A 26,449-nucleotide genomic window follows, 5' to 3' on the forward strand; every position below is an offset into this window, starting at 1 on the left:
TATGTAATGCCATCAAGTTTACTTTTATTTTCACTTTGGTAGGCAAATATTAATTTGAATATGGCATGAAGGCTATCATTTGAGTTCTAATAATTTGATTGGTTCTAACACATTTCATTTGGCCTCAAAGGAGTAAATTTGCTGACTGCAAATTAAAGACAAGAGAAAGCAAAATATTTTAATGGAACAGGAAGACTTGAAAGTGTGTTATGTGAGAAAATCTGTGTAGGAATAATGGTAAATCTACTAGAAGTTCTTTTTGACATAATACTTGAGTCATCTTTTAAAATATATTTGAAATCTTGAAATTATTTTGATTTCATTTGATTTAATAATATAACTCACTTTTTCATAAATTTTCTCTCACCGAACACATATCCATGGAGTGGTAGTTAAACTTTAATAAAGTGATGTATGTTAAAAAGCACCTAAACTTTTAACAAGTAGCAACTTTAGTTAGAAGAAATGTTAATATTCTTGATTTAATGAAAAATAATGACAATGTTATTTTTCATGAAATATACACAAAATACCACATTATTTTGAGGTATAAATACATGAAATATTTATGCCACAAATAACATCACATATTGTCCTGTTTGTATTTAAGATAACATTCTATAGAAATAACACTCCACTATGAATTCTTAAATTCAATATTTGAATTTCAAAATCTATATCAGATGTGCTCACCGTTTTAACCAGAAAAACAAGAAATTGTTAACAATTTGGTAGAGATTACTGAACTTTTATAATGGGCAGATAATACAGATGTTATGGTGCCAAAATGACATCCTTAAACTTAATTTGTCAGAATGTACTTAAATTTTAATGTCGTGTACACATGAAAAGATTTAGTGTTTATAATCCTAATTGCCCATATATGTGAAACAAAGATTTTGGCTTTGTTTTGGTTAAATCTGCAAAACTTTTAACTCTGATGGTATCTAATATCCCTTTATATCTAGTGTTATTTGAAACTGATAATTATGAAGGCCCATATCAATGTTTAGAGTTCATTTAAATTTTCAAATAATCCTATTTAAGGCTTGGTCATTAAACCTTTTGCATTTATATGTTTATGTGTGTGCACATCTATATCTGTAAGTATGTGATTACAGAATATTTAGCTCATTTGCATACATGTGTATGTGGTATGTGTGCTGTGCATATAAATGTTTCCATATCTATTTATAAATAGATCGGCATATATATTCCAACATATTGAAAACTAGCAATTAACCCATTGTTATTCTTTCCTCCCAAATTTTGGGTTCTAGAATCTGCTTTTCTCATATCAGCCACCACAGTCATCCAGCCGTTTTTCAGTCTCCCAGACTGGTGACCTCACGATTACTAATGTCCAGCGATCTGATGTTGGTTATTATATCTGCCAGACTTTAAATGTTGCCGGAAGTATCATCACAAAAGCATATTTGGAAGTTACTGATGGTAAAGTAGAACATTTTCTTTCACAATATCCAAGTTTTACTTAGGGGCTAAATAAAGAGAGTGTCAGAGAATGTATTTCTTTTCAACTTTCTTTTTTCCTTTCTTTTTTCTTTTTTTTTTTTTCAGGGCTGCACCCGCAGCATATGGAGATTCCCAGGCCAGGGGTTGAATTGGAGCCATAGCTGCCAGTCTATACCACAGCTCATGGCAACACCGGATCCTTAATTCACTGAGCAAGGCCAGGGATCAAACCTGCATCATCATGGATACTAGTCTGATTCGTTTCCACTGAGCCACGATGGGATCTCCCGATTCTGTGGTTTTTTTACTTAAAATAATTTTATAGATATATTTATATGTACTGTAGTGTTTATGATCATTATTTTTGAGATGACAAAAATATTACTTCTGATGATATTCTTCCATTTCTGGTGTCTCTAAAGCTTTTGTTGAACATGGGGAAAAATAAGTAAATTTTTATAAACTGCTCTAACAGGGTTATACCACCTGTTGCACTGCCCCTCACAGCATCATTACCACGACTATAGCGATACTTATAAGAAGAAGTTATAGTTATTCAGTGCCTCCTTTTGTGCCAGGCATTATGCTAAGAACTTTAAATATGTCAACAATTCCAAATCTGACATCTCATTTTACAGATGAGGAAACTGAGGCAGAGAAGGGTGAAAAGATATGCCCAGATCCCTCAGAGACTAACTAGCACTGAGATTTTAAGACAGAAGTTTGCACTGTCCAGTATAGTAGCCACTTTCCACATGAGACTAAGTTAGAAATAAAATTACTTACCACTAAATGAAGTTATACATTTAGTTCCAGCCACACTTGAGTGCTCGCTTGAAGCTTTTGGTTTCTGCATTGGAGAGTCCAGGCATGGAACATTTTCATTTCACAGCCTTCTGATTCCAAAGTCTGTGCACCTACTTTCTTTAAGTCATATTTCTGTTTCTTATACATCCTATTATACTACCTGATAATTCATTCTAATAATCCAAGTTAGGATATTAGAATTTTTATTTGAAGTTTTTCTCCTAAATCCTAAATTTAGGATTGATTCTAAATGTACTGTACACGTTAGTATGTATAACTTTAAACATTTCATTAGTATTTTCTAATCTGTGATGACACCAAGGTGTTTCATTTTCTCTACCTAAAAAATGGAGAACTGCTTTAATGAACTTTTTCATCTCTGATTTACATATTACTATTTTATAGAAAAGGGTAAGTGTTAATATCACAATTCACATGAATGTCTAGCTTTTTGCAATTAGCAAAGCACATGGAATATTTATTATTCCATTTAAATCTTCATAGCAATCCCCCGAGCTGGCTGGCACAAGTATTATTATCCTCATGTTACAGGTAAAAAAACCTGAGGCTTAGATAATTTAAGAAACTTGCCCAAAGACACATGACAGATGGTATGGCCTGCTAATCAACCCTACTCCTTGTTTCTTTATTTTTGTGAACTACCCAGGGTAAACCAGGAAGAAATCAATAACAAAGAAACATCTTTAAACTGGGTTGGGATAGGATAAGGAAATATGGATTATGCTAAATATGATGCAAATATCAAAGAACTGCAGGATCCAGAAAGTTGAATAAATCCCCAGATATTGGATTGTTTCTAAATATACAATGTTACAAAATGTAAACCACTCCGTTACTGGACTTAATTATAATCACTTATGGAGAATCACTCTGTTACTAATTTAATTAATATCTGGAAACAAATATTCATTCATTCTTACAATCAGAATAACACGGTGGTAGAGTCTTAGGAAAACCCTAATGCAATAAAACACTGTCATTTTTCATACTTACCAGGAGGGGCCTTTAATTTGATTTTAGCTAATCCCAACAGATACTGTAGAAAAGATTAAACAATTCTAAGCAAAGGAATTATTGGCTTATATTTTTCATCCGTGGAATATCTGCAACATTCCTGCCAAGTTTCAAACTCCAGCCTTCCAATACACCCCCATGGTATTAACAAATTTCACACTAGCAACCAAGGGTGGAAGAAAATTGGAAGGGTGAAGTGAAAATACACAGTTGCGGATTTCACCCCTTACTTTCTTTTTTTTCTTATATTAAATGCCCAAAACTAATAATTATTGCATGATAAATGAAAAACAAATTGAAGTGTGACTCCAGCTTGTTGAAAACCTTTCATGCATAAAACTTTGTGGTTTTGTTTTTTTTTTTTTTCTTCTTTTTCTTCCTGTTGTGGCTCAGCGGTAACAAATCCAACTAGTATCCATGAGGATGGAGGTTCAATCCCTGGCCTTTCTCAGTGGCTAAAGGATCCGGCATTGCTGTGAGCTGTGGTGTAGGTCACAGATGTGGCTCAGATCTGGCATTGCTCTGGCTGTGGCATAGGCCGGCAGCTGCACTCCAATTCAACCCCTAGCCTGGGAACTTCCATATGCTGCACCTGTGGCCTTAAAAAGAAAAATTAATATTCAGAATTTTAAAGTTTAATAATGAAAAGATAACTTTATTTGTAATGTTTATTCATTTAAACCACCTATGGAGTGTCGCCTAAATTGTCTAAGTTAGGGATCAGAACATCTCTCTAAAGCTGGAATTATTCTAGTTCTATTACAGTTGTTATGAATTTTTCCCTAAAACTATGACTTTGTTATCTCAGATAAAGATTTTAGGTTTTGGATTTTTTGTATAATAATAAGAATTATTTTATTTACATATTATGAAACTGCTTCTCATTGTTTCCTTCCATAGGACCTTAAAACGATGAAGGTAATAGAATCAGCAAAGTGTCTTTAAGATTGGGAAATATTTAACCATGTATTCTTTTTTTTGTTTGTTTGTTTTTTTTGTTTTTTAGGGCCACACGTGTGGCATGTAGAAGTTCCCAGGCTAGAGGCTGAATCGGAGCTACAGCTGCCAACCTACACCACAGCCACAGCAATGCCGGATCTGAGCCTCTGTGACCTACACCACAGCTCACAGAAATGCCAGATCCCCAACCCACTGAACAAGGCCAGGGACCAAACCCGAATCCTCATGGATACCAGTCGGATTCATTTCCGCTGCACCACAACAGGAACTCCTAACCATGTGTTCTTTTAATAGAAAAAAATCCAAGATAAAAAGAGCTCATGATTTGTCAATTATCAAAGTCCAAAGACCTTTTTTGAATCCAAAATTATCAAACATGCTAATATGATAACCATCATTTTTTCTGTTGAACACAGAAAAAAGATTATCGAGTTGACTTTGGTGTGTTTATGAAAATTTGTCTTATACGTTGCCTTGGGATAAATAGTTTTTTGTTGTGTTTTGTGTTTTACATATTTTAAAGTTTGAAAAGCACAGCATTCCGCTCTTCACCATTATATATTACTTCACCATCCACAAGCTTTATTTAGTCTCTGAACTCTTAAGTTATAAATAGATCTCTTGACAATGCAGCAAGCAGAGTCAGTGGCTGGTCATTTGCATGGAGCATCTCATTTTAATATTCTGAATCAGTTTATCATAGAAATGCATTCTGAATAATGCATGTCTCCTACTTTAATTACTTGTTTAATTAGCTTGTTTCAAAGCCTAGAGCAACTGCTGTTGCTTGGATGATTAGAAAATTGCTTCCAGTTGCAGAAATCTATTTCCTGTTGTTTCTTCTGGCAGTGATTGCAGACCGACCTCCCCCAGTCATTCGACAAGGTCCTGTGAATCAGACTGTAGCAGTGGATGGTACTTTAGTGCTCAGCTGTGTGGCCACAGGCAGTCCAGTGCCCACAATTCTGTGGAGAAAGGATGGAGTGCTTGTTTCAACCCAAGATTCTCGAATCAAACAGCTGGAGACTGGAGTCCTACAGATCCGATATGCTAAGGTAACTTAAATGACACCCTGGATTTCCCATTTGGTTCCATTTTGGTTTTGCCTCCAGCAACTAGTGTTGAAGTCTCCAATTTTAGAATCAATGAAATGCTAATAGCAGTATTAATATATTTTTAATGTGATACCTTATTCTATGAGACATTTTGCTGTGTATACTTAAGATGACTTAACTCATAATTTAACCCATGACAAGCAGTTTTAGGAGGAGGAGAAAAAGATGAGGATTTGAGGGAGAAAAAAATACTTCCCAAGTAGTGATATGATGCTTTCACTCCCTAAAGCACTTTTCAAAGATATTTTCCAGTACCGCATTATGTTCGATATACTTGAATAGTTCTTCTGTTGTGAATATTTGGTTCAGAGTTTTGCAAAATACTTTACATGCAAGCAAAAATGATAAAGCAATATACACATTGAAAGTACATTTTAAATCAGAATGTTAAGGATGAAAGCCCACAGGTTCGTGGGAACAATTTAGGGATTTACTTTCTCAGCACATCACGTCCCATACCTGTTCTTTCAGGACTGTGTTGTTTTGTTTTGATTTTTCTTTTTCATTTTAGGTCAAGACCAGACAAGCTCACAAAGCATATGACAGAATAGCGTAAACAGCAATAAACATAAATTTCAATTGCTTTATTGCTTATCCTGGGCAGCTTCTTTGGAGTTTTGGATCAACATAGCAGTTCCTTTTATGTGCCACAAAAGTTAATATGTGGTACTTCTTGTGACAATTGTGATTTTGCTATTACAATTGCCAGAGCAGGATGAGAGTGTTCTTCCTTTTCCCAACATTACTTGGTGATAGAGTTATTACCTTGAGCAGAGATACATGGATTTATTATGCTACTGATGATTTTAATGTTGAACGTGTGACCTGTGTTTATTTTCTGGCCATCAGTCTTTCAAAGGGAGAGAGAGCATCATGCCAGCTGGGGTTTGACCGTATACTTATTAAACTGCCTTAAGTTACAGGTTAAAAAAATAAAAGAAAAAAAAAAGAGCAAATGCTTCAAGAAGAACCAAGTTGTGTCTTTCCATTTTCTATAAAAATATCTTTTTTCTCTGATGTCCGTACAGGTGTAACTCAGATAAAATCTGAAATAGCAAGAATAGTTGTTGACTAAACTTTATTAGCCTTATTATGTGACTTAATATAAAGATAATAATTAGTAATAAAGATTAACTCTTTGAATTTGAAGTTATATACCTCGTTATTTACTGCCCCAACACTGAAAATGATGATAATGTTAATACGCTTAAATATTATATTTTTATTACACAATTAAAATAGCCTTTTGGTCCTCAGTCTTCATGCAGTATTTTACTTCACATTTAATAAAAACATTAAGAGGAAATTTCTGATTAGTGCATTTTAATGTAGTTATCCATATTCATGGGCCATATACAAAACTATAATTGCTTTTCCAGCCCGGTGAGCTCTTGATTGTTCCAAATATTTATTTTCTGTCTGTCTTCTCAGCTGGGTGACACTGGTCGGTACACCTGCATTGCATCAACCCCCAGTGGTGAAGCAACATGGAGTGCTTACATTGAAGTTCAAGGTAAATTTGATAGTATTTTGCCTTAAAATAAAGCTTGAAATGCAGTTGTTTACTTAACTGGTAAAAAGGTGAAGCAGATGTCTTATTGCCTGAGTAGGTACATGGATGTGTTATCTACATTTATGTGTTTTTTGTATAAACATCTTTTATCTTTTTCCTCTTTGTTAGAATTTGGAGTTCCGGTTCAGCCTCCAAGACCCACCGACCCAAATTTAATCCCTAGTGCCCCCTCAAAACCTGAAGTAACAGATGTCAGCCGAAATACAGTAACATTGTCATGGCAACCAAATTTGAATTCAGGTGCAACTCCAACATCTTATATTATAGAAGCCTTCAGGTAGAGTAAAAATGATGCTTCCTAGGGTTTTGGGGTATTTTTTTCTTTTTGATTTACCATTAAATATGCACATTCTAACTTGTGTATCTATCCTTAGCCATGCATCTGGTAGCAGCTGGCAGACTGTGGCAGAGAATGTGAAAACAGAAACATTTGCCATTAAAGGACTCAAACCTAATGCAATTTACCTTTTCCTTGTGAGGGCAGCAAATGCATATGGAATTAGTGATCCAAGCCAGATATCAGACCCAGTGAAAACACAAGGTAAATACTGATTTACTCGGTCTTGTAACACCTACTTATCTTTAGATGTTATCATTTTACAAGTAAATCCTTTGTACTACATGCTAGGATTCTAACATACATCTCTTGCCCAAGTGGCTCAATTAATTTTTTTTTTTTTTTTTTTTTTTTTTTTTTGTCTTTTCGCCATTTCTTTGGCCGCTCCCGCAGCATATGGAGGTTCCCAGACTAGGAGTCTAATCGGAGCTGTAGCCACTGGCCTACGCCAGAGCCACAGCAACGCGGGATCCAAGCCGCATCTGCAATCTACACCACAGCTCATGGCAATGCCGGATTGTTAACCCACTGAGCAAGGGCAGGGATCAAACCCACAACCTCCTGGTTCCTAGTCGGATTTGTTAACCACTGCGCCACGAGGGGAACTCCTAATTTTTGAATACATAGTGTCTTACAAACTTTCTTATTTTCTGGACTAAACATTCCAAGACAAGATTAATAATACAACAATGCTTCTCACTTTATAAAATGGCAAATTCATTGAGCAAAAATATTACACAAATACTTTTGCGTTATATTCAATCTCTTGTTTTTAAAATACGATTGTATGTAGGTGTAAAATCTTGATTGCAATTGTTTTCAAAATTGAGTAAATTTTATTTATGTTGAGGTTACTATTCATGGCCTTCTGAATGAGTTTTGAACATTACAACCACAATCAAGTGGTACTCTCTGGAAATCACAGAAATGTAAAAGATAGTTGTAAAATAAACTTGAACTTGTACTTCATCTCTCTGTTTAGTCAACCTCCTACAAAGCATGGAAAAAGATAATTTAGGTCTGTATGTTGTTTGGCCTATCTTTCATTGCCAATTGTGTGAACCATGATATATTAAACTTTTAAATGGAAATTTTGCGTCAAAGCTGGATTAAGGAAACAGATAAAAGGGAAAATGAGCATGTTGAAGTTGCTTCTAAAAACATTTGAAATTCGAAATTTTTTTACTGGGACCACCTTCTAGATGTACTGCTTCTTATTGTCTTTCATTAATAGTAATTATTTTTACCTTTTAACAGATTATCTCCTATTTACCCTTTTGTTATTATTTTAATGTGTTAATTAAAATTATAGTAAAATATATAGTAGTAAAATAGTAGTAAATAGTAGTAAAATTTACATATTGAAAAAAGATGAATTTGGATTAACCTTAACCTTTATTTGAACACTTTGTCATCACAGTTAAAACATGCTTGTCCTGATATTAATAAAGAAAGGTAATTCCAGATGGTAGGAATTAGAAATAAAGGATTCTTGGAATTCCTGTCATGGCTCAGCAGTTAATGAACCAAACTAGTATCCCGCAGGTTCAATCCCTGGGCTTGCTCAGTGGGTTGAGGATTCGGTGTTGCCTTGAGCTGTGGTATGGGTCGCAGATGCGCCTTGGATCCCGTGTTGCTGTGGCTGTGGTGTAGGTCGGTGGCTACAGCTCCTATTGGTCCCCTAGCCTGGGAAATTCCATATGCCACGGATGCAGCCCTAAAACAAAAAAGACAAAAAAAAGAAATATAGGATTCTTTTCCAACATGGAAAGGCATCATAATGTCTCTATCATGACTTGTATATTTCCAAAGGAAAAGAAAGTAACTTAGTTACAGTGATAGAAAAAAAGTTGTACTCAAAATTACTGAAAGACTTAAATTACTCTTTCCTGGTTTGGGAAAAGAGATGCTGCATGTTTCATCTTCCCCAGTAAGTGTATAAACAATCATTTTGGAAGACTTTGTTTCAGAATTCACAGAGAAAGGGAACTGAGTGGTAGGACATGCCCATGTTTGTTTCTTTCTGTGTGAAATCAACACACCCAAATGCCTATATTTGCTATTATGAGTCACTTCACCAGTAGCTTTAATATTCTTGGAGCCTGCCTTAAGGCAGATTGAGGTTTTCAGTATTAGATACGTGTTTGTAAAGAATGCAGAAACTGTGACAGCTGTAAAGTGAACTTAAACTTTTGTCCCCAGCACAGTGGTTTCTACCCAGTAGACCTAAGTAAAAGTATTTTAACTGCAATTCTGTCATATACTCGTATGAAAGAGTTTGTAAAATGCATCCTCAGCTGTATGAGGAGGTAGTTAACATTTTAGCTGCAAATTAATTTAAGCCTTGAAAACTGTTAATCAGCTTACCTTTGTACATGGATAGCTAGTAGAATAATGTAAATGAAATGAACGCATGGATCCACCTCAACTGGAAGATGAAATGTAGTGAAACTGGCATACAGTTTTGAAATTGAAGAGTTCTTCATCTCAGCTTCTCAGCCTACTAGCAAGTTAGTCCTGAGCTTTGGTTCCCTTACCTACATAATGGGGCTAAAAATACCCACCCCATAGGATTAGACAAGGATTAAATTAACTAACCAATTTATGAATATACAGAACTCAGGTTTCTTTCCTATTTTATGCCATAAGACTTTGTCCTTGGACTTGTACTTCTTTCACAGTCTGGACTTAAAAAATAGGAAGTTCATAAAATTTGAGAAACACAGCTAGCATGCTGAATTAAAGAACCAGGGTTAAATATATCTCAACAGACTGGAATGATGGGCCAGCACTAACAAGATTAAAATTAATGGAGCAAATTTAAAGGTCTGGTACTTGAACTTAGGTTTTAAAAGTTAGCTGTAGAAGGATATAGGCTGAGGCTTAAGGGAATACATGTGACTGTGTGGGATGATGGGGGACAGGCTGACATCAGTGTCTGAAGTCAATTAGAACCCCCATCTGAGCCAACTGAGTGAGTAGTTATCCAAAAAAACAAACAAAAACAAAGGTAGTCTTAGGTGGCATTAGCAGAATTATATGCAGATCAAAATCTGAACTAGTCAGATCACAAATCCAATAATGTGTGCCTTTTTGAGCCCTACATTTTCAGGAAGGCTTTTAAAACTTTTAAGAGAAAGACAATGAGGATAGATGGTGGGACTGTGTTGAAGGCTGAAAATCATATCATTGGTAAAGAAATTCAAGGACTTGGCACATTTAACCCCCAAAATAATAAAGTTAGACTAGGCTTGACATTTTTTGTCCCTTAATATCTTTAGAGACCATCATGTGAGCAAGGCTATGCTTATTCCAACTCGGGCTCCAAACCAAGACCAGTGATGGAAGTTAACATTGAGGCAAATTTCTTTGTTCAGTTCTTAGACTGCTTGAGACTCTGTGGAGTAGAGCTGCATCAGGCCATTGCAGGACCCTGGGAAATACCCTGGAAAAATTGAATTGAAGGACATAGAATGTGTAAGCAGTCAGGGAAAGAGCCAGGGGTAGAGGGCATTCAAGTCAGACTTGATGGAAATTGATCCACAAAGGGAGCAGGCATAATTTCTGTAACTACTTCTGCAACATGACTGCAAAACAAGTCTTTCCCAAGTGGAGATTTCTATGCATGAGCTGGGTCATAAGTCAAAGTTGCACAGATCCCAGGCGTGGGTTCCCATTCAGGAGTCAGAGTTGGAGTTGGAGCCATCTTATAAGGTGATCAAAATGTGCTTTCCCAGGAGTTCCCATTGTGGCACAGAAGAATCGAAACCGACTAGTGACCATGAGGGTGTGGCTTCAATCCCTGGCCCTGCTCAGTGGGTTAAGGATCTGGTGTTGCTGTGAGCTGTGGTATAGGTCACAGATGTGGCTCAGATCTGGCGTTGCTGTGGTGTAGGCCAGCAGCCATAGCTCCGACTCAGTCTCTAGCCTGAGACTTCCATATGCTGTGGTGTGGCCCTGAAAAGAAAAAAAAAAAGAAAAAAAAATGTGCTTTCCCAAACTTAGGGGTGGACATGGCTGAGATGGGGGTGGTTATTGCCACTGCTATTGCTATTATTTATTCAGATCCTGTCTGCCCAGGATTCTTGAGCCCTGTCTTTTCAGGAATATGTACACAGGTATGGAATATACAGCATATGTTTACTATAGATGATCAGAGACCAGTTACTATAAATAATGAAATGGGTGGGAGTTCTCTAATGGCCTAGGATTCAGCATTGTCACTGCTGTGACTCAGGTTTGATGCATGGTCTGGGAACTTCCACATGTCATGGGCACTGCTAAAAAAAAAATAAAAATAAATAAAGACATAATGAAGTGGAGCCTGGTAAATCTCCCCTCCCTCAGAGATTGTATATAGGGAGCTCTAATACTGGGGAGACAGTAGGACAGAATCTTCTATGACAGTTCCTCCACGTTTAATGCTGAATGTCAGGAAGACCTTTTACATTATAATGCAGCTGTTTTAGGAGGAGAAGGAAAACAAGAACAATAAGGGACCCATTTACTGCAAGTCTCAATATTACATTATTAGACATTACTTTCCGTTTTTCTCTCCAGTGGGAAATTTTCTGCAATAAGATTCTATTGCCAAAATGGTTATACTGGGCAAGAGAACCTAGTCATTTTCATGAAAGGATTAACCGGCAAGCTTACCTCTCCCAGAGAAATTAGAGATTGCAAATGCAGATTTTAGTAGCTGCCTTTTAAAATAGTTACTTACATGTTTGAAGACATTTCCTAAAAGGCAGTTTCCCGGAGGATGGAAGCTTACAAATGAGAGAACATACTTGGAAGCTAACATATGTGTGTTTTCTATACAGTAATTCACTTTAACTCCACTAACACCTTCTGCATGTTTGGCACTGTGCTGGGTGTTCTAGGTTCACAAAAATTGACCCAATCCCTACCTTCAAGAAAAGGACTTTGCATCCGTTACAAAATGCAGTTCTCACAAGAACCTTTAGAAGTAGCTTCCATCAATGTTGCCATTTGACAGATGAGGAAACAGAAAAATGGGAGGTTAAGAAATCTTCCCATGGGAGTTCCCATCATGGCTCAATGGAAACAAATCTGACTAGTATCCATGAGGACGCAGATTTGATCCCTGGCCTCGCTCAGTGGGTTGATTCCAGCATTTCAGTGAGCTGTGGTATAGATCACAGATGCAGCTCAGATCCTGTGTGGCTGTGGCTGTGGCGTAGGCTGGCTACAGCTCTGATTGACCCCTAGCCTGGGGACTTCCAAATGCCATGGGTGTGGCCCTAAAGAAAAAAAAAAAAAGAAGAAGAAATCTTCCTAATGTTACATGGCTGTCAAGTTGCTGAGTTGGGGAGTTGCCAAGTCTGTCTTAATCCAAGGACTTCAGAGATGGATGATGGCTGGAGTTAGAGCAATGGAGCAATGGAGACCAACAGGGAAGGAAATAGTCCTGAGATAGAAAGGTGACAGTCAACAGGTTGTGACAATAGGTAGCCTGAGGGCTAATATTAGCCAAAGCTACTCCTAACCTACGATAAATTACAAGAAGCCAAAACTATCCAGGTTTTTCTCATTTTGTTTGTTTACAAGTTTATTTTATAGGCTCAGTATATACAGTCAAAGTTATTACATCTTAGAATCTTGAGTAGCACTCTTGGTCTCTCATCTCCTTCATTTGCTTGCCTTCCATGGACTCCATCAAAGATACTTACTGACCTCATTTTTAATATTCATGTTTTTGTTTTTCCATCCAAACTCTGTTATTTGAAGGTATTGAATTGTTCAGAAATCCAAAATTCTCTCTTCTGTGTCTTATGGGATGAAAAGTAATCCAGGATATATGTACCAAGATAAAGTACTATGAGAAGGAGAATTCTGAATATATTAAAAAAAAAATTTTCTTCTCTTGTTCATTCTGTGTTCCCTTTTACTATTGTAAACAAAGCATCTGTATGTAGAAAATCTTTAGAGATGGGTGTTTTTATATCAAGTACAGATTTATTAGTAAGTTTAACAAAACCCCTCCTTGTTTGAAAAAAAAATGCAACAAGCTCATGGCAATGAGCACAAGTAGCACTTTAATTCTTACTAGGTTCTTGGTCTCCTTTCTAAAAATTTTTTTGTTCTTGAGATTTAGAACTCTTTACTGAACTTTTTTTTTTTTTTTTTTTTGCAGTGATGCAATAGACTAAACCAAACCATCAGTAAATAGACGTTAAGTACTCTTTTCTTGTCAGATTTATTTTGTTCTGTTCTATTCTAACCTATTCTGTTATTCTCCATCATAACGACTAACCTATCATGTATTTTATTTGGGAAGATATCCAGTTTCATCTTATGAGATGAGAGGTGTCTGATTTCTTTTTGTGCTTGCTTTTCACTTATGTGTTTTCATTCTGTTTAATTACTCGTCTACTGTGCTGCAGATTCTGGCTCTTTCCTTCCCTGAATAGTTGGGTTCACTCCAGAAGGTGATGTAACAGACTCACAGGGGATTGCACTGGGCTCCTCATCCTTGGCAAGAAGTCGATCATCACGTGATAGGAGGAGCCCTCAAAGGCTGCTGTCTGCCATCATCATCTATGCCTCTGCTCTTTTTTTGCTTTCTGTGTGCCCTCTGCTTACTATCTTTCTCTGTATGTTCTATCTTCCTCGTCCTAGTGAAAAGGTTAGGTTGTCCCTATTTTATTCTGTATCACAGGTTGGCTTCACAGTTGGAATGATCCTTCTTTTCTGATATTTTTCTATGAATGAAAGGATTGATTCACCACGTTTTCATTCAAGTCAGTAACATTGTCTAGGATGTGACACGGGCTTCTCGTATTGTTGCAGATGTTCCCCCAACCAGTCAGGGGGTAGATCACAAGCAGGTCCAGCGAGAACTGGGAAATGTTGTACTGCACCTCCACAACCCCACCATCCTTTCTTCCTCTTCAATTGAAGTGCACTGGACCGTGAGTCGTTGTTGTCGGGGTTGTAATATTTGACCTCATTTTAATGACTTTGGGGAGATCACTATGTGAAATATATATATAGGCAACAGATAGTAAAGTTACATATGCCTGTTGCCTACTTTTCCACCAATGGTAACTTTGTAATGTAAGCATTGTTTTTTATGGTGTCTGTGAGGTGCCTTGAAACAGAAAATTTTCATCTTGTGTATTTTTATACTGTGCTTCAGTAATAAACTTTACTGGTCTCAGAGGAAACACAGTATTATGAATATACAACTTGTGATAGGGTCATCAACATATGAACTTTTAAATGTAGAAATATTTCTAAATAACACTAAGTAGTCTTTTAAAATTAGAAAATGGAAAAACACACTTTATTTCCTCATCCCCTTGACACCCTCACTTCTTTCTAGATGTCTGTCACAGAACTGCCGCCATGCCTCACATTTCTGCATAAAGCAAAGAAATGAATATTGAATATTGTATATTAAGCCAAAAAAAGTAGACACATTACAAAGTTAGCAATTCGTTTTTAGTATTCTACTTTCTATAAAGTAGAAAACTGGGAGGAAGCCAGATCGAATTTTTTGCATTGTATCACATTGAGTTTTCAGAATTTTCTAACAAGTCAATAAAAATAGACATGTATGATTGCATTTATCTGTGTCATTTTCATAGGTGGACCAACAGTCTCAGTATATTCAAGGATACAAAATTCTTTATCGCCCTTCTGGAGTCACCCATGGGGAAGCGGAGTGGTTAGTTTTTGAAGTGAGGACTCCAACCAAAAACAGCGTGGTTATCCCTGATCTCAAAAAAGGAGTTAACTATGAAATTAAGGCTCGTCCTTTTTTCAATGAATTTCAAGGAGCAGACAGTGAAATTAAATTTGCCAAAACCCTAGAAGAAGGCAAGTATAATGAAATGTGTGATTGCTGTGCATGGCGGTACTTTGGTTAGGCTTCTATTAACTTAATTGAAAAAGTTTAATGTTAATAGTGACATTAATTATTATTAACCATCTTGATAGCAAGCTCTGTATTTTCCTAATAGAACTTATTTAATTAGAACTTCTAAAAACCAGAATTTTATAATACTTGACTTGCTTTTATGGCGGCCTTTATAAAAATGAGCAGATGTGAGCACTGTATTGATGACATATATTGGATATATTTAATTATTCAGAACTAAAATTCACATTTTAATATGGAATTATCCTCCATTTGCTTGCCTTTCTATTAACTCTTTTCTATTTGTTAATCAAATGTTATATTTTGAGTGATTGTTCGTAACAACTATAAGTAACGTTTGTAGTCAGTGATGCCTTGGTTTGCCCAGGACCTTCTGGGGTTAACATTTTATGTGTCCTGTCCCTGGAAACACCTCAGCTCTAGACAAACCAATATGTTTGGCCACCCTGTAACTGGAAATTAAAAATTAATATTTACCTAAAGGATAAAAGGTTACATGTCATAAGTATACTCTTTGAAAATAACCAGAATTTTTCTTAAAGGTTTTTATTACTTAGATTACAATAAATTATAGGGTACAGTTAATATCAGAAATGATTAGCATTTATCTTTATACTTTTGAACATTTTTAGGGAGAACTTAATGTACCCCTAGGGTTGCAGAGTAGGAGAAAAGATAATCTATATAACTTTGGTTATGGAAAATTCACAATAACAGTAGGTTAGCAATCGTGAGGAAAAACTTAAATAGTTTGGAACTTCTCAGACTTGGATGAGCAATAAGCTTTAAAACATATGCCTATATTGATACAAATTTTGTATACTTTTTGTCTTTAACTGCCTGCTGTCAGTGTTCTCTAATGTGGTCATAATATATCTACTTTTGAAACAATTTAATAGCACCCAGTGCCCCACCCCAAAGTGTAACTGTATCAAAGAACGATGGAAATGGAACTGCAATTCTTGTTAGTTGGCAGCCACCTCCTGAAGATACTCAGAATGGAATGGTCCAAGAGTATAAGGTAAGTACATATACAGTGCTTTCTTTTTTTACAAAGAAAAAAAACCTAGCTTGGTTAAATTGTTCATGGATATTTGGTGCCATCTGCTGGTCCACATAGCAGCATGTAAAATAATTTTTAAAATCCTTTCCTGTTTATTCAATCATTGTGGAATAATTGTTTCCTTAAGCCATTTGAAAAAAAATAATAATTTTTAAAAGAGAGAATTTACCTGGTCATTATATATATAGATATGTGTGTATATATATGTATATGTGTATGTATATATATATATGTGGTCCATATGATTTCACACAAACACTAAATATAAAAGCTAATAAAAGAATCTTTTTCTCCTCCTAAAAAAAAAGCTTAAATATATTTTGCAGAATTATTTTGCCCCATAGAATTTTATCAGAGATGGTATGCTTTCTTTCAAATGTTTGAAATTTTATAACATTGAAGCTAAGTTGGAAAAATTATTTTAGTTGCCTGAAAAAAAATCTTTATAAAACTCATTTTAATTTCTGACAAAACTTCATATCTCAGAGGAAATTCAATGATACATTCCTATAAATGTCTAAATGAATTTTTTAAATATATGATGTGTTGTCAAGTGATTTAATCTAGTAATTCTGAATAATTAGTTTTACCTGTGAAGTTATCAACTCTAATCATTGAATTTAGAGAGTCTTACATAGATTGAGTTCAAATAAATATTTTCAAGCAAGCCAAGGTATAGCAAACACTAAGCCATGGACATGAGATTTGTTCTATTAATGAATATGCATTTTGCACAGTCTTAATAAGCTATGGTAAATGAGTAAATGATGGGTTGAATTAAGAAAATCTCAATAGAGACTAGATTTAATGTGTATTTTTTTTTCAACACGTATGTAAACAAATTATGTACTAGAAGACTTTAAACTGCAAAACAGGTATACTCTAGACAATGCCTTAAATGTTCATAATACTTTGGTATTTTTCTGGTTATAAGCTAAGTTACAGTACTTAGTGAATTATCTCATGTATGTGAACATATGTATCTAATGACATGAAACTGCTGCTAAGGAGGTGAACACATTTACCTTCTACAGGTAATTACATACTAACCTCAGAATTACTTTTCCAAATAATTGAAATAGTTTTCCAAATAGTTTGTCTTTTCCAAATAATTTTCAGTAAGTCTAACAAGGCCCTTGCATATAATATATACTTCGGTATTTCTGTCCAGGTGATTCTGATACACACTTTTGTTTAAGAACCAAATAAAGACTATAAATGTACTTTTGAATACCAAACTAATTTGCACGAGTCAGATATACTGAGCTCAATTTTAGATATAACATTTTATTTTAAAATGACATTTAAAAACAAATTAAAAACCTCAGTGAAATTTGTGAGCACTTTAAAAGGGTGACATTTTTCAAAATATTTAAATTACAGCCATAAATGCACATTGGATATTTTATTTCAAATTAGGTCTTCTGCTATAATCGAGTCATTAAAAGGTAAGAGTCTTTACACTTTTAAGTACTTTCAAGTTATTTCAATATTGGGAAGCGACAGGATGCTACGGTTCAATCTGGAAAAATAAACTGTTATAGAGATTTTTAAGGATATAAAATGAGGCGATGTCTCAGCTCTCAAGCAAAATTGTGTAATGTAGGCATTTTCCCCTAAGAGTCAAAACTCATTTCTCTCCTAAAGAAATACGAAAGGGTGGATTTCACTTAACTTCATGGTCAATTTAAAATAATAAAATGCCTTTCACAACCTGATTGACTGGTACAAAATCAGTTTGTGGCTTTGGTTCAGCTGTGTAATGTAATTGGGGGGAAAAGAATCACAAAGGACTCTTTTATTTCCAAATGGTCAGACCCTGGTATAGAAGTCTGACCATTTGTTGGTATTATGTGTTGAAACTATATTAAAATAATATTAACTTTCAAAGATAAAAACTAAAGGTTTTTGTCCATGTGATAGAAGACACTGATATTCTTAGATTTATTTTAAATCCCATTTCCTATTACAGTTTAGACAATAGGCTACTTGAAACTAATCCTACATCTTGCTTGAGGACATCATAAAGAATATAGAGCATGTTTTACTGCTCCATGGATCATTTTCTTGGAAACAGAGTCCAAATACTGTTATGCATCATATCCAAGCTCTTGAACGTCACAAAAAAATCACTTTAATAATTAATCCTTTAGTGAAATAACTTACATTGTTCAGAAGTCTTTACTTCCTAACAATAATTTCCTATCACAAATATCATAATCAAAGTTAATGAGATATGCGATTTTTTTTTTGGTCTTTTTGTCTTTTTGTTGTTGTTGTTGTTGCTATTTCTTGGGCCGCTCCCGCGGCATATGGAGGTTCCCAGGCTAGGGGTTGAATTGGAGCTGTAGCCACCGGCCTACGCCAGAGCCACAGCAACGCGGGATCCGAGCCGCGTCTGCACCCTACACCACAGCTCACGGCAACGCCGGATCGTTTAACCCACTGAGCAAGGGCAAGGAGCGAACCCGCAACCTCATGGTTCCTAGTCGGATTCGTTAACCACTGCGCCACGATGGGAACTCCTGATGATTTTTTTATTAGAACATTTTTCTTTCAAGTCAAATACGTATTGTTATTCTTTATGATCGTGTGTGTATATATATATATATATAAAATCAAAGATTAATATCACCACTTAAATATAAGATCAGAGTGCTAATATTCTTTCATTGATAATAGTTCAGCATACCATAGGTGGAATAAATCCTAGGATGATCCTTATTCCTTATGTTCAGTTTTATTTTTATAAACCATATTTATGCCAAGATACTTTAAATTATGCAAAAGCTCTCTTTTAAAATCAAATGCTTCTTGGTTTTGACAAAAATGATGATGGGACTGGAACAGAATCAGTTAATTTTATCCCAGAGAACTACTGAAGTAAAATGTTAGACTCAGAATTTTCCTCTTGTTTTTCTTTTTTGATATCTGGTCAATTAGTATTATGCCTAGTCAATGGTAGGGATGCAAATACTGAGTGATAATAGATCAGTTATTTTTCTTTATCTGGATACATACAGCTTTTTGGTAGTTCTTTTTTTTTTTTCCTGGCAAATAATTTCTAGGTGTTAAAAAAAAAGGTGATGATAAGAGCTGATAGGAACCAGGATCTTTCAGGAAACATTTATAGAATCCCTGATAGAATCCCTTAAAAGTATGTAAGGAAGTTCAGAGAGGTCTTTAAGGTACTACTAAAACTAGGTTTGATTGGAAGAGTCTTCTTGGAACTAGATCCAGGGAAAAATTACTTTTGAAACTTCCTATATTAGAGTCATGATGGGTCTAAACTCAGTCTAGGTCTAGAACCACAATACTGTATTGATGTTTAAATTAACTTACATAATTCACCAACTGAAAATTTGTTGTTTTTCTTATAGGTTTGGTGTCTGGGCAATGAAACTCGGTATCATATAAACAAGACAGTAGATGGTTCCACCTTTTCTGTGGTTATTCCCTCACTGGTTCCTGGGATCCGATACAGCGTAGAGGTGGCAGCCAGCACTGGGGCTGGAGCTGGGGTGAAGAGCGAGCCACAGTTCATCCAGTTAGGTGAGTGCCAGGGCAGATCTGGCCTTAAAGTCTTGCTACTTTACCCATTGTTTTGCTTTTTTTGTTTGTTTGGGGTTTTTTTGGGGGGGTTGTTTGTTTGTTTGTTGGCCACACTTTCAGCATATGGAAGTTCCAGCGGCAAGGGATTGAATCTGAGCTACATCTGTGGCCTATGCCACAGCAATGGCAAGACCAGATCCTTAACCCACTGCACTGGGTAAGGGATTGAACTGACACCTCCACAGAGACAGGCCGGATCATTACCCAACTGTGCCACAGAGAGAGCCCCCTGCTTTTTGTTTTTTGTGTAGTGGAACCACCATTGCAAGTTGAGTAGACAATGGAATGTGGCAATAGAGCTGTAAAACTGATGGTGTTGGCTTTATTTTATCTATCTATAATATCACAACTAAATTGAAAGTTATCCAAGCACACATTTTAAATAATATTCTAAACAAAAGGCTTTCAGGAGTTCCCGTCATGGCTCAGTGGTTAACGAATCCGACTAGGAACCGTGAGGTTGCTGGTTCAGTGACTGGCCTCGCTCAGTGGGTTAAGGATCCGGTGTTGCCGGGAGCTGTGGTGTAAGTTGCAGACACGGCTCGGATCCAGCGTTGCTGTGGCCCTGGTGTAGGCCAGCAGCTACAGCTCGGATTAGACCTCTAGCCTGGGAACCTCCACATGCTGCGGGAAGCAGCCCTAGAAAAGGCAAAAAGACAAAAAATAATAATAATAATAATAATTTAAAAAATAAACAAAAGGCTTTCAGTATTCACTGTCATCCTAATCCTGTCCTATTGAATTTTTTTCATCTATTTAGCAAATACTATTAAGTGAGCTCCAAGGATAACTCAGTGAACAAGGAAGTCATGATCTTCCCCTCATGGAACTTACAGTGGTTTGGATTAAAAAAATAAAATAAAATAAATAAATAAACACTTCCATACAAAACTTAAACTAGGTATTGGAAGCAATATGTAATTTATATTCACCATTTTTGTGTCTATTTAAAATTGTATTGGAGTTCCCACTGTGACACAGCAGATTAAGAATCAAGCATTGTCTCTGTAGCAGCTTGAGTCACTGCTGAGGTGTGAGTTTGATTCCTGGCCTGGCATAGTGGGTTAAGGATCCCTCATTGCTGCGGCTGTGTGTAGATTGCACCTGTGGCTCGGATTCAGTCTCTTGCTCAGGAACTTCCATTTGCTGTAGTTGCGGCCAAAAAAAAAAAAAGAAATAGATTGCTTTTTATGACAAAATATAGAGTGAGATGTTAAAATGCATTGGAATATAGTATACACTGATTACTTAGAAGGTTAAATACAATGTTTGCTTCAAAAGCGCTTACATGAATTAAAAAATAAACACAAACACCTGACCAAAGTCTTAGTTACCACCCTTCACTATAGACAATGTGGCATTAATATAAAATTCAAATTAGTGAGTAGTTACCAGTAAAATCTGAAACAACAAAAAAACAGCAATAAAATTATAAATGGAAAGGGGAGAAGAAAGAACCAGCTATTACGAGGTAACATTTAAATTACATAAGATACTGAGAAGTATGCAGTCAACTTTGTTCTTCCAGACCAGAGATTAAGTATTAGTAATATTTATGCCAGTTGCTAAATCATGAAAAAGATTTAGATACATCAATCTTTGTATATCACAAGTACAGAGTATTATTTCATGTTAATAATATTGATGACATTTCAGAAATTATTTCAAAACAAAACTGAGAAACATTCCACTTTGAATAAACTTTGTTGCTATACCTAATAAACTTTACATTCATTTTGGAAACTGTTCCTGATGTTCTACTGTTAAGACAATGCTAGCTGCTGTAACAGATGCCTTGCAGAACTTCTGGAGTATAACACAATTAAGTCCCTCTGAAGCCCAGTGGCTGTAGACATGTAGACATGGCAGATCACATCTTGGTAAGGCTCTCGTTTAACTTGGGGCTTCCAGAGTTGACCTGGGGCAGCTGAAAAGAAGAAAGGAACAGTATGTAGGAGGGTTGAAAGTGGCACACATCACTGCTGCCCAGAACTCAGTCCTGTGATCCCAAACAGATGAATGGAACTCTGCAAATGCCAAGTCACTGGCTAGGGAGCTACCTCCCAACAACTCTGTGCTGTGAGAGTACCATTCAAGGCTTCTGTGGAGAGTTTGCTCTCTCTGCCACAGCCATGGCTCGAGTTTGATTTTTTTTTTTGGATCATCTTTCACACTTAACACTTTTTTTCAACAGTGATTATGATATATACAACTTTTAAGCAAAAATAGCTTCATGGTTTATTTCTGGTTCATTTATTACAATACAGAAAACTTGTAAAAAATTGCTTGTTCCATCTGTTACAGAGTTATCTAAGGTATGGGGAAAATAGTCTAAATATAGATCTTTTTCCTCAAATGATTGCCTAGTTTTGTAAAAGTCAGTGTTAACCTATTAAAATTGAAATTAAGTTACATAGTGATGGCCCTATACGTAGCCATGTCATTTACCTTTTTTCTTAATAATATATGACTTTTAGTGCTAGAGTTTCAAAGATGAATTGGAAAAAGGACCATGTGTAGTTTTATTTATTTAAGATTTAAATCATGGGATTTAAGGGTCAAATTGGTTTTCTTGAAATTAAAAATGTGTTGCAGTTTTCCATGTCTTAATATAGCCTCAGCTGCAGTGAGACAAAGACTGAGATATGGAGGGGCCATTTTAATTCATTAGTCACACCACACTTTATTCTGTTAAGCCCATCTGGTTATCTGCATGGAACCTCTCTTAGCTGGCTCCATAAAATCTGAAGCTACCCGACTTAACCTTGCACAAACAGCCAGGAAATCTATAAACCCAGCAGATACAAAGAGTGTATTTGGAATAAAAAGAATAGGTTGGCTTGGTGAACTTTCAGGTAAACCATAGATAAAAGAGTCTGGAACATGAAATAAACTTTCAGTCAACAAACAGTTGAAGGCAGGTGATGGCAACTGCCTGTGAAAATAGGTTTTTTTTGCCTTGACCCTCCATAGAATGAAATCTGGAATTCTGCTCAAGAGAAAAAGACAGCCATACACAACATGAGTAGCAATTTAGCCCTCTTACATAAAAAGGGGTGCTATTTTCCTAAAACTATTTCCTTTGCTGTTGGAGGCTGCTTATTTTACCTTCCAGTGTCCTATCAGGATGTGATATCATTTAACATGAAAAAATAATATGTAAGAATTTTTTCAGTTTGAAAAATACTACTCATAAATAATGAGTTATACCAATCATTTTTCTGAGAAAAAAAAAGAGTTTTGGACTGCAACAAATATTTCTGTTTTAAAACAAGCCACATTAGCAGAACATTTTCAGAGTCAAGTGATTTAACAATTATAAGAAAGCACCAATACAAAGGAAATGGGCAAACACACACCTTCTTGTCTGACCAGATGTTTAGGGGAAAAACATTAAAACTACAGACACCAGGGAGTTTCCATAGTGACTCAACGGAAGCAAATCTTACTAGCATCCATGAGGACACAGGTTCAATCCCTGGCCTTGCTCAGTGGGTTAAGGACCTGGCATTGCTGTGAACTATGGTGTAGGTCGAAGACATGGCTTGGATCTGTTGTTGCTGTAGCTGTGGTATAGGCTAGCAGCTACAGCTCCAATTTGACCGCTAGCCTGGGAACCACCATATGCCACAGGAGTGGCCCTAAAAGCAAAAAAACGAACAAACAACAACAAAAACAACAACAACAAAAAAACCCAAACCAAAAATGATCAAACAAATAAAACTACAGACACCAGTAAGAAATTTGCACACTAGACATCTTCAGTGTTGGCGTAACTCAGTGCTTTGATGAAAGGAACAGCTAGCTTTCAGGTTTCTGTAGACATTGCAGACTGCTGTGTGTGACTTGGAAAATGAATCTCTTGGAAGCTTTATACATAAATGTAAAAAGAGTAACTTCTAATAGCTGTAAATTCCATCAATTTTAATTCTTGAATCAAAATAGCTTACAGAAAACAGGAGCCCTTGTGACCACTCCTAACACTTGATAATTGTTGCCCATACTTAATGTTCTATACCTATTGTAGGCCACAGTTATTATTTTATATATATATATATATATTTTTTTGTCTTTTGTCTTTTTAGGAGGTTCTCAGGTTAGGGGTTATTATTTTAAAAGAAAGACTTCTCATAGTTCTTTCAATGGCAACATAGTCTTAATTTTTCATTGGTTTTTAATGATTCCAAATTTGTACAGACCTTTCTGAACATAGTTTCAAATAATGTGTTTCTGAGACAGTTAAGAGTCTTAGAATATTCAAGAGCAGGGGAAGGGAAGGTGCGTGCGCACACACGCGCGCACACACACACACATACACACACAGATTCAAATATACTTTTTTTCTTCAATATCTACCTATATGTACCTTATAGAGGAAATGAAATATTATTTCTTACCTTTTTTAGAACACATAATTGAAGGTTCCTGTAGAAATCTGAGAAAGCTTCTATCTTATTTATACAGTTTTTCAGTATTCTTTTTTTGCATACTTCAAAATATTTCATTTTTTAGAATTATAATTTTCCATTTATCTCAGTGAGCATCATCTTGTAAAACTTTAAGCAATGAACTACAGTTTTCTGGAATAAAAAAATAGAAATTGTGTGCTACCATGTTTGTATTTAAATGTATCCCAGGGAGTTCCCATCGTGGCGCAGTGGTTAACGAATCCGACTAGGAACCATGAGGTTGCGGGTTCGCTCCCTGCCCTTGCTCAGTGGGTTAACGATCCGGCGTTGCCGTGAGCTGTGGTGTAGGTTGCAGATGTGGCTCGGATCCCATTGGTGTGGCTCTGGTGTAGGCCAGTGGCTACAGCTCCGATTTGACCCCTAGCCTGGGAACCTCCATATGCCGCGGGAGCGGCCCAAAGAAATAGCAAAAAGACTAAATAAATAAATAAATAAATAAATGTATCCCATAAAATTACTATATTTGTTTTGAATTTAAATAAGTTAAAAGGATATCATCTCTCCAAAAATCACATGAGCTCATGAACTCTTCTAATTAACAATGGTGAATCTCGTAGAATGAAAAGCAGAAATTATTGTCTAAAAATTGACAAAATAACGACGGTCATTTTATGATATATCGTATGTGTTCATTGTCTTATGGAGTTTTAAACCCAAATTAATGCAACGATGGCTTTTCAGATTCACATGGAAACCCCGTGTCACCTGAGGACCAAGTCAGCCTTGCTCAGCAGATCTCGGACGTTGTGAAGCAGCCGGCATTCATTGCGGGAATTGGGGCAGCGTGTTGGATCATCCTTATGGTCTTTAGCATCTGGCTGTATCGACACCGGAAGAAGAGAAATGGGCTGACTAGCACTTATGCGGGTATCAGAAAAGGTATTCGCTTGCCCAAGTTTTTCATATTTTACTCTATTTCACTCAATTTTAACCTATGACTTCAAGTTATTTGTGATTATATATATCCTATATTAAATTATTTTAATATGCAAAGATTTTCAGAAGTGCTTTTGTTTTATTATAATACCTAGGTATAAACTTCTATTGAGTATCAGTACTGCCAACAGGGCATATCAGTTTTAGGCCCAGTTCATTGAAAATGTATTTCACCAAGGTAGGTCTACACTTGGTTGCGATACCATTCCCATCTTCTCTTAGGGAATTGCTTTATTGCTTAATGTTCTGGAGGAAAATGTTTAATCTCCTTGTCACAAGATTTATAAACACATGCTGCTACAGAACTTGAAAGGAGGCATCATTGCCTTTTGTGAAGCTACAGAGATTATTTATAAATAACTATATTACTGATTATTTCTGGGTATTTATAAAATAGCTGTTTCTTAATGAATGTGGAATGCATGGCTTGAATAATGGGCTTCAGCTTGCAGAGGAAGGTTTCGTACTTTTTATTGTTACAGTTAAAGTTGCAGAGCTGAATATGTATATACTGTTAATTGGTGATGGTGATTTTGTTAAAAATCTGTTTATAGTTTAGAAGAGAAAGTTTATTTGGCTGCAGTTATTTATAATTTCATGGGTGAGTGGAATGTGCCAAGGATTTCACAGACACTTTTGCCACATAGTCTCAAAGTCTGTAGATGGGTGGTTTGTATTTTTTCTTCTCTGAGAGGTCGTTAGCGCTCTCAGACAGCCCATCCTCCTTTCCTTCCCTCCCCCAGGATCTTCATCAACTCTGGGCAGCAGGTCTGGGCTATAGGCAGGGTGATTATAAGTTCCGGTTTTCAGGCCACAGTCCCAATTTATGTCTGTAGTCCAACTCAATTAATTTACAGTGCTGCTTTAGCGCTCAATATTGTCCTGAGTTTGGGATAGCAAATTATGCATTTACCCTAGTTATAGGGTCTATACTTAATCTAAGACAGCAATTAATTTGCTGCAAAGCAAATGTAAAGAGGATGACCAGTGAAGACAGCTCCTCCCTCACCATCACATCCTTTTAAAAACAAAAACAAAAACACCACACAACCGTCTACATGTTTCCTAAGTGAGCACTTCCTACATGGCTTGGCCAAGTCATTTCTCTAATCTGTTATATGGCAAAATCAGAACTTAGTGCTAGCTAGAACTTCTCTCAATGA

The 26,449-nt window shown here is 36.0% G+C and overlaps 1 protein-coding gene across 24 annotated transcripts in view; it reads left to right on the forward strand.

Annotated features, from left to right (window-relative positions):
* ROBO1 (roundabout guidance receptor 1) overlaps positions 1-26,449 on the forward strand; it is a 1,127,179-nt gene that overhangs the window by 1,048,022 nt on the left and 52,708 nt on the right. For all 24 annotated transcript variants that reach the window (XM_084991649.1, XM_084991648.1, XM_021071380.2 and 21 more), the window contains 10 exons: positions 1,281-1,452; positions 5,125-5,330; positions 6,822-6,903; positions 7,072-7,240; positions 7,338-7,504; positions 14,114-14,235; positions 14,914-15,145; positions 16,106-16,227; positions 19,650-19,821; positions 25,032-25,229. In XM_084991649.1, coding sequence (XP_084847775.1) covers positions 1,281-1,452; positions 5,125-5,330; positions 6,822-6,903; positions 7,072-7,240; positions 7,338-7,504; positions 14,114-14,235; positions 14,914-15,145; positions 16,106-16,227; positions 19,650-19,821; positions 25,032-25,229 — 1,642 coding nt within the window. The remainder of the gene's footprint in view (positions 1-1,280; positions 1,453-5,124; positions 5,331-6,821; positions 6,904-7,071; positions 7,241-7,337; positions 7,505-14,113; positions 14,236-14,913; positions 15,146-16,105; positions 16,228-19,649; positions 19,822-25,031; positions 25,230-26,449) is intronic.

The sequence above is a fragment of the Sus scrofa genome, chromosome 13 (assembly GCF_054392235.1).
Source record: "Sus scrofa isolate SSC_HxYL_T2T_F1_AM1 chromosome 13, Sscrofa_HxYL_maternal_Yorkshire_Landrace_v2.0, whole genome shotgun sequence".
Lineage (NCBI taxonomy): Eukaryota > Metazoa > Chordata > Mammalia > Artiodactyla > Suidae > Sus > Sus scrofa.